Genomic DNA, 9,362 nt, shown 5'->3' with positions numbered 1-9,362 from the left:
TCCACACGTGCACGTACGGTCATTGAGGTTGACGACCTGGGTCTTACCTCCCTTTACCTTTCCCTTAGCAGTTGTGTATTGACGTGTAACTATTTTCATGATCCCACGTGCACGGTGAAAAGTAATAACTGTATGTCCAGTTGCCGTTCTTTGAATTTTTGCTAACATGGCGACTGAATGTGCACATAATTGTTGACCTTGTTGCACACCGTCATCTACTATATTTCTATGTGTGTCAATAATCGTAACCGCCTTGTAGAAGAGGTGCTCCATCATCGCTATTACTGGAAGGAAACGAGCCCTTCTTATATTTCCGTTGAAACCCTCAAGCATGTTGGTGGTCGTTTGACCATAGCGAACACCATTATCATGGGAAAGTGTCCACCTCTCAAGGGGTATTCTTCCAAGATAGTCAAGGGCAGGGGGGAATTTCACCAATCTTTGCCATGTATGCATCATGCTTGGAGACTTGCGTGGTTGTTCCATCTTTCCACATTAATTTCTTTAGTTCACCGCAAGGGTGATGATGGCAGAAGTTGCTTCGGACATGCAGTAGACAGAACCTATGGATGCCTAATGGCTCAACAAATCCATTTTGAGGGTATCTTACTGCAGAAAAAATACTGGCTACTCGATTAGAGATGATGCACACGCCGGTCTTTTGGCGACAGACATGTCTCCGAATACGGTGCAGAAACCAAGACCAGGTCTCGTACGTCTCCTCATCAACCAAACCATAGCAAAGAGGAAAAGGGTGGTTGTTTGAATCTATAACCATGGCAACACGCAGCTTGCCCTTATATCTTCCCTTCAAGAAAGTCCCGTCTATTGAAATCACAGGACGTGCATGTTGCCACCCGTCCATCATTGCCTTCAAACCAGGGAATTGCAGAGAATGTAGCCCACATTCAAGCAGTGAAACCACATGCAAGCATTTTCAATAATTTTAGATAAACAGTTAAAAAGTTAAAGTGGAATGACACTTTCAAACAGTACATGACAAGTCAAATCATATACATGACATAAAGAGGAAAATATAAGGCTTTGTATGTAAAGTCATTGCATATACAGAGTTTCCCTGTCACTTTCCAGCAGATAATGATTCCATAATTTTGAGGATAATGCAGGTGAGAGCAACAATGACAAGTCACAATCAAGTTTTGAATATGAACTATATTTGTATAGTATGTTTAGCACGTGAAATGTCTTTCAAAGTACCTCATGTCTTCTTTACCAAATCACTTATAAATAGAGAGTTACAATTCTATAGTCACACTCGTCAAAAGTAATTATGTCTTCACTCCCAAATTTGAATTATTGTTTTTATGAAAAATTAGTTGTTGTAGCGCACTACTGGAAGGGTATTGACGCAGGAAGGCGACTCATCAAATGTCCCGACGGTACTTGCATTTACGAATGTTGGATGGAAGAGCCGTTTGAACGCCGTGCAGTATTTCTCATTGAAATTCTTAGGGAAGAAATTACCACAGAGAATCTAGCCCGCTCTGCAGAAATCCACGAGTTGCAGCGTGAACTTGAGGAGTCAATGAGGGAATTGCAGAGAATAAAGGCGTTGATCGAGTCCCATAATTGTAACATCAATGAGGATGATTATGACTCCAATGATGCAGATGATTGATCCGGTTCATATATTGTTGCCTCTTAATATTTGTATTATTGCATCGTACTCATTTTTATTCATATATCGTCTTATTATTCTGTATCGTCTTATTATTCATATATCCTTATTATTCATATGTCATAGAATTTGTGTTTCAAGTCAAGTATTCATTATTAGCAAATTAGTTCATATCAAATATAAGGCCTCGTCAACAAAAAATATTCCCCAATGATACACTATTGCATGAAACTAAAACATTACAAAAAGAATTTTAAAATAAAAGTAAAATTTACGTACTACAAATAAATTTACATCACTAGTCAACAGAAAAAAAATATGCCCCACGTAACAATTGCACACTCGAGTACCTTGGCACCCTTTTCAAAGCCAAAAAAATCATATATAGACTATATTTTTTTAAAAAAAATTACGTACTAAAAAAAGGTTTGCATGACTATCCAAGAAAAAAAAATCACCAAAACAATTTTTTAACAATTTAATATTAAGGCCCAAAAATAGGTCTCCGACGTTGATTTTACTCTTACAAACTTAGCAACCTTTTACACCAACTGCAATTCAATCCGGGGAGGAAAGGAAAAAAGCAAAAAAAAACCCCCTAGAACGCCACTTCTTCTGGGCCTCTGGGGTTGAACCCCGGAGGAAGTGGCGTTCTGTGACACTTTTGGAAAAATTTGAATAGCTATGCTAAAAAACTGAAGTTTCAATTGAAACGTACCAAAAATGTCTGGGAGCCATGTCCTGCATTACTTTTTGCATTGCGAGTGAATCAGTTCCACTATAAGTGAGAAGTGTAGCTTTTTGCATGTATATAAGTACATTGATCAGATGAAACTGAAATTGATGAAACCACAACCACAACAACATTTCAGATTATATCAAAAAGAACCTATTTACTCCAGTTTTGAAAGCATCAATATAAACTTTTGCAGGGATATCGTGACACATATGTTAGACATTAAACAATTTTCACCTGGTTTATAAGAAAAACACAACTACCACCACCAAAAATGAAGAAAAGCATGAAATCCTTAGTAAATCTTCTGGCTAATAAAAAATTTGATAGTTAATATGTATATTATAGTGTATATTCTGATTGTTAAAATGGTATAAAGCCTTAAAGGTCTGATAAGTTCATCTCCACTCCATCTCTTCTTATGAACCTCAACTCTTCTGGAACGACACTATGAACCGGCTTCTTCCATTCTGGACAAGGACTTCCGTTATATACACTGAATCTCCAACAATATTAGGCAGTTAATGTGTACTTAAATTTGTTTTCTCTCACGCACGTTGCCGGAAGTGAAATTCAAGTGCTTGTATTCCGGTAAACATTACCGGAATCATGGTTTGTGTACAAAGTTCATAACTTGATGGTCAAACTTCTTGTTTATAAAGCTGTATAACAATGTATAAACGGTATGACAAAAACTCGAGTAATCAGAAAATGTTTGCCAGAAAAATCTACCATTTATTTTCAGTGAAACGTGAGTACAAATACTCCAAGGAAAACATGAAAACTGAATACCTACAAATCAGGATAGACTACTTGCACTACTTCTACCATCCTGACTAAATCAACTCCTACAAAATAGTAATACAGAGAAAGACAAAGACTAAGGGGTCATTTGTTAAATCTGAATCATTTTTTCTGGACGATTAAAATTCTGAACGATTGATAATCTGAATGCTGGACTGTTAATCTTGTTTGGTAAATAAATATCAAAATTTCTGAACAATAATATTTGTTGATCATATCCTTACGTATATGTAAAAATTAATTTGTATTTTAATCTTAATAATCAAATAACAATTTACACGTATTTTGAAAATTTAATAATAAAAACATACATATATTTTGAATAAATATTATCCATTTAAAGAGTAAATAATATTTTCAGTCATAAACATGAAAAATATATAATTGTAAGTTTAATTTTAAAATTATTAAACAAATTTTAGACAAATGTATTCATAATAAAATTCACATAATTATTTGAATATAAACATATTTAAAAACTAAAAATATAAGTATAAATGTTAAATAAAATTAATATATGGCATGGAATTTTAATTTTATACTTTTTTTAAGAAAATCACGTATATATTATAAATAAATATATTATATTTTTGCATTATGGTCTAGTGGCTTAATATCACTTGATAAAACTTACTATATCCTGAGGTTACATGAATCATCCAGCTATATTTTTTTGAATGAGTCGTCCAGCTAAATTCTTATCCAGCTAATAAAAAAATTTATCAAACAATCTGAACAAGTGATTCAAGCCTTCGTCCAGTACTTTTGGTATGGTACAGGTGTTAACAAATAACCCCTAAGTCTTTTACAATTATTTAATCAGCAAATAAATAAAAACGTTTAAGATTAAACCAACAAAACTGTCTAAAATGTACTTTGATGATTATTGTGTATTTTCGTGCATACTTGAAGTGCTGAAATGGTATAAAGTCTTAAATGAAAGTGTTATGCATTCGGATGAAACTTAAATAAAAAAAATACTTCATTCTAAGCTAAGTTATGAATGAAAGTTTTAGGGTTAAGTATCACTTTGGTCACTGAAGTGAGTGGCATGTATCAAAAGGTTCACTGTAGTAATCGGGGTATCAGTTGTACCACTATAGTGGTTAGTAATGACAGTCCGTCATAGTTGACCTGTTGACTTGACGGAAAACGTAACGGTTGCGTCGTGGAAGCATACGTGGACACACGTGGACATACGTGGACACACAGAAGTTGTATTTGTTGAAAAAATAGGAAAATTATATTTGTTTAATAGATTTATACTGATATATATGAAAATATCGGGTCAAATCCCTCATTTTAACACGGGTGGGTAGCGAATTGGGGAAGGGGCGAAAAACCCTAATTTCTTGAAGAGGTGAATTTTAATCCAAGGTCGACTGATGTAAACGAAGCACGACTGTGAGGTATGAAACCCTAATTTCATTTCGATGATATTGTACATGAATAAGTTTAATTGAACTTTAATTTTATTTTGATTCAACATGAATGTTTTGTGTATTATTTTATTGAATTTGGAATACTTGTTTTGTTGTGATTTGTGTTTCAGTATGTCTTCTTTCGTGACTATTTATCTGCATCACCATGGGGATTTGACCTCTCCTCCTAATGTTAGCTATATAGGGGGGAAAGTAGAAACCCTCCATAATGTTGATACTGATGTGTTTTCGTTCCGTGATTTGGATGATTTTGCCGTGAAATACGATTACGATCCTTCTGCATTAGTTTATTTTAAGTCTGATGGGTCTAGTTTTAGGAATGGTGTTAGTCTATTATATGATGATGATACTGTGAGGGAAATGGTAGAGTTGCACAAACCATATGGTAAAATCTCATTGTTTGTAGACCATTTTGAGCTTGATAATCTGGTTGACATGCCTACAACCCCTACAGAACTTAATAACAAACAACCTGAGAGTAATTTGGAAAATGAGGCTAATGGATCTAGTGAGGATGATCCTGAATATGATGCTGAAACTGAAAGTGAATCTGATAGCGATGAGTCGGATAATGGTAGTTTATATCTTGATAGTGATGAAGATGAAGAACTGAAAAGTATGAGGGTTAAGAAGAAGGACTTTAAGAAGAACTTGAATAATCCGGTTAAACTTCCAATAATTAACAGTGATGAATCAGATTTTAATTCTGATTCTCTTAGGTCTGAATCTTCTAGTAGTGAGGATGAAAACTGTAGGATTGGATATGTTGGCCCTCCTAATCCCAAAAAAAGGAAAAAAAGACCTAAGACCACCCATAACATTTCTGAAGAGGGATTCCACTAGGAAGTTGGACAGAAATTTGTGAACATTCAAGAGTTCAGGGACTTGGTTAGGCAGTATGGGCTGACACATAGGAGAGGTATACAGTTTATAACTAGTGATAAACTCAGGTGTCAAGTGTCGTGTCAGGCTGAATGTCCTTTCTACATGTGGTATAGTAAGGACAAAGATTCTGAGAATTGCACCTTGAAGACCCTTAATCCACAACACCTCTGTACTAAACCCTACACTAACAAATTAGCTTCAGTTAAGAAGCTCTGTGAGATATATGGAGACAGAGTGAGGCAGAACCCACAGTGGAGGATAAAAGAGATGGCTGAGACCATAAAAAAGGATTTGGAAATAGATGTTTCCAGAATTAAAATAATCAGAGTGAGGAGAATGACATTGGAAGGAGTTCATGATGCTTTGAAAGCACAATATTCTAGGTTAAGGGACTTTGGACATGAATTGTTGCAAATTAATCCTAGAAATACAGTGAAGATCTCAACCACCAGGTTAAATGAAACAGATACACCTAAATTCAGAAGGCTTTATGTATGCTACCATGCACTCAAGGAAGGATGGAAATTGGGATGCAGACCAGTCATAGGGCTAGATGGTTGTTTCCTCAAAACAGTCTGTGGAGGCCAACTTTTATCAGCTGTTGGCCGTGATGGGAACAATCAAATGTTCCCAATTGCATATGCTATAGTGGAAAGTGAAAACACAGAGAGCTGGACATGGTTCACAGAATTGTTAAAGGATGACCTTGATCTTGGAAATGGCTATGGAATCACAATCATTAGTGACCAACAGAAGGGTTTGGAAAATGCACTGAAATTGCTTTTGCCAAGTGTGGAACATAGATTCTGTGTTCGCCATCTTTACAGTAATTTCAGAAAGAGGTAAATTTCTCTTTATTTCTTTTCTAATAGTATATGTATGTATGTCTGTGTATTTGGTGAATCACTAATGTACAATCTTACTTGTGTAGGCACAATACTGATATGTTGAAGAGGCTATTCTGGACTGCAACATGTGCTACCCACCCTGTAGCACATATGAGGGCAATGAAGTCTATTGAGAGACTTTCAAAATCTGCTCATGAATTTCTAAGCAAATTGGATCCAAAAGTCTGGACAAAGGCTTTCTTCTCTACACATTCACAAGCTGATAATGTTGACAATAATATGAGTGAATGCTTTAATGCTTGGATCATTAATGAGAGGTACACTTTATCAGAAATTTTATATTTTTGTATGCACTTTCTATCATCCATTATAACACATTACTGTCATACTATGCTATCCAGGTATCAACCAGTTCTTACTATGCTGCAAGAATTGCATTTCAAGCTAATGACAAGACTTAGAGTTAAGAGGGATGATATGAGAAATAGTGATGTCCATGTGTGCCCAGTTATTAAAAGAAAACTGGATAAACTAGTCACTGAGTCAAGAGGGTGGACAACAGCATGGGATGGAGATAAGAAATACCAAGTCAAACAGGGGACCAGGGCAGTGACTGTGGATTTGGACAGGAGGTGTTGTGATTGCAGAGTATATGACCTCACAGGTATTCCTTGTGCACATGCAATTGCTAGCATACATGATAGAAGACATAATCCTATTGATTATGTCTCTGATTATTACAAAAGGGAAAAATACCTTGCTAGTTATAATTTCTCCATACAAGCAATGAAAGGGGAGGAATTCTGGACAATGCAATCATGTGAGGAGGTACTTCCTCCAGACATTCCCAAGAAGCTCAGAGGGAGGCCTAAGAAAATGAGGAGGAGAGAAGCTTGGGAAGGGGGTTCCAGAAGTCAAGCAAGTGAAAATGTAGGGGGCATCCAAAGATTTAGTAACAGGAGGGTAATGCATTGTAGTGTATGTGGTAGTGAAGGGCATAGAAAGAACAAATATCCCAGTAAATCTCAACCACCTGTTGTGGAACCAACTTTGAGGGAAGAAACAAACCAAATTTTTGAAGAGCCAGTCATGGAACCCCCTTTGAGGGAAGAACCTGTCATGGGACCACCTGTTAGAGATGAAGCTATAAGAAATGAGGCACCTGTCATTGAAGAAACACAACAATCATCAACTTCAGTGTCAAGGAAGCCTAGTATTATTGTTGGGGAATCTCAAAAGAGGGGAAAAGAATTAAGGAGACAGAAGTTGATGTTTAGGAGGCCTAGACCTGCAGAAAAAGCACCTGAGAAACATGTTGACAAGCTAGCATTCAGAGTGCCAAGAAAGAAACTACCTTTGGTTTTAGACAACAGTGAAGATGGTAAGGATATGTGCTTGAGGGGAAATCAGTCAAGAGGCCTTGAAGATGCTGTTAGAGGTCCACTGGGTAATGTTGCTGTCTTTGAACCAATACCCCCTCACACTCCTTTCATGCCAGTTGGGTCAAGAACTTCTGCAAGTGCTGTAACCACATCTCAAGCACCAGCAACCTCTTCTCAGACTTCAAAGTCTTCTGCACCATCTGAAGCACCACCAAGGAGGAGTGCAAGGATGCTGATGAAAGGAAAATTCAACTTCAAAAATTCTGAAGATGAACCTGTCTTTCTAGGGGAGGATTAGAAGCTACTATGTTTATGCTTTCTATGTTTTAGACTTTTGTGTTATGTTCTAACTAATTTGCTTTTGCTATGTGGATCATTGTAGTACTTTTGTTAAGTTCCGGTGGTTGAAACATTTGCTATTGCTATGGTTGTTGAAACTTTTGCTATGTTCTAAATCATCAACTTTTGTCTGTCTGTTTTTTGGTAAAATTCAGTTGAGGAGACTTTATCATTACAAGTTAAAAACACTCAGTTACATTCATTACATCTAACAACCATAAACCTGACATAACATCCACTACATTCATTACATTCAAGCAGTCTCACAGAAGAGCAAAGCCAACAATACAACAATCACAAACATTAATATCTTCAACTTTTTTGACAGCTTCTTCATTTGATCTTGACCAGCAACAATTAACTCAAGCAAATCATTATTCTCAAATTGCAAAGCACTCTTTTCCTCTGTCTTTTTACCAAGATCTTCTTCAACAAGTCTCATCTTCTCCTCCAAAAATATTCTTCTATGATTCAACTCCGTAATCACAGATTTGGCTCTTCCAGTAAACTCTGCATCATACCATTCGAAAAATTCACAACCTCCGGACGCCTATATTGAAGAATATTAGTTCATTTTTTTGAATATTTTCTTAATGAAAATCAACCCATACATAGCTAGATTAAAATAAATTGAACACAAATTTTACCTTCGGTTTGGAACACGTAAAAAAACGCCTCCCAGGATTATTCAAAGACCAAGAGGTATAAATTCGAGCTCTTATCCCAAAATGACAACTTCTGTGCTCCCAATTTTTAACAGAATCGCAAGAAGAACTACCACTACTTTTGGCTATGGGACTTTCAATTGTCGCCATGTTGAGATGCTATATGTACAAATAATTGAATTCTACAAACTATTCTCTCAATTTGGGGGAAAAAACAAGAACCCTAATATATATATATAGAGACTGTAAGTCTGTAATTACAATACTATATAGCCGTTATAAATGCCACGTAACCTACAACTATCCGTTACAATACACGTAAGAGGCCCATGTCACTGTTTCCGTCAAGTCAACAGGTCAACTATGACGGACTGTCATTACTAACCACTATAGTGGTACAACTGATACCCCGATTACTACAGTTAACCTTTTGATACATGCCACTCACTTCAGTGACCAAAGTGATACTTAACCCGAAAGTTTTATGCATCTCTGCTAGTGTGTGCTTTCGCAATATACTCTGCAGGCAATGGGATAGATGTAAGACTTGGATCTCCAATTCCTCAGCTACATACAAGAAAAATGTTCAAAGATGAAACAACAGAAAACATGCACCAGAGAA

General features: G+C 36.2%; 3 protein-coding genes across 3 annotated transcripts; all 3 read left to right on the top strand.

The window, feature by feature from the left end:
- Window positions 1–4,195: 4,195 nt before the first annotated feature.
- Window positions 4,196–5,491, top strand: LOC141672954 (uncharacterized). Its single transcript, XM_074479649.1, has 2 exons — window positions 4,196–4,588; window positions 4,732–5,491. Exon 2 carries the CDS (start codon window positions 4,733–4,735, stop codon window positions 5,462–5,464), a length of 732 nt encoding a protein of 243 aa, XP_074335750.1. The 5' UTR covers window positions 4,196–4,588; window position 4,732; the 3' UTR covers window positions 5,465–5,491.
- A 117-nt stretch (window positions 5,492–5,608) lies between these two features.
- Window positions 5,609–6,352, top strand: LOC141674144 (uncharacterized). Its single transcript, XM_074480866.1, has one exon. It carries the CDS (start codon window positions 5,609–5,611, stop codon window positions 6,350–6,352), a length of 744 nt encoding a protein of 247 aa, XP_074336967.1.
- Window positions 6,353–6,592: 240 nt separating this feature from the next.
- LOC141672348 (uncharacterized) lies at window positions 6,593–8,172 on the top strand. The gene is made up of 2 exons (XM_074478921.1): window positions 6,593–6,671; window positions 6,756–8,172. Exons 1-2 carry the CDS (start codon window positions 6,634–6,636, stop codon window positions 8,032–8,034), a joined length of 1,317 nt encoding a protein of 438 aa, XP_074335022.1. The 5' UTR covers window positions 6,593–6,633; the 3' UTR covers window positions 8,035–8,172.
- Window positions 8,173–9,362: the final 1,190 nt, after the last annotated feature.

This window comes from Apium graveolens, chromosome 7 (assembly GCF_009905375.1).
Source record: "Apium graveolens cultivar Ventura chromosome 7, ASM990537v1, whole genome shotgun sequence".
NCBI lineage: Eukaryota > Viridiplantae > Streptophyta > Magnoliopsida > Apiales > Apiaceae > Apium > Apium graveolens.
This window is presented reverse-complemented; position numbering and strand designations above follow the sequence as displayed.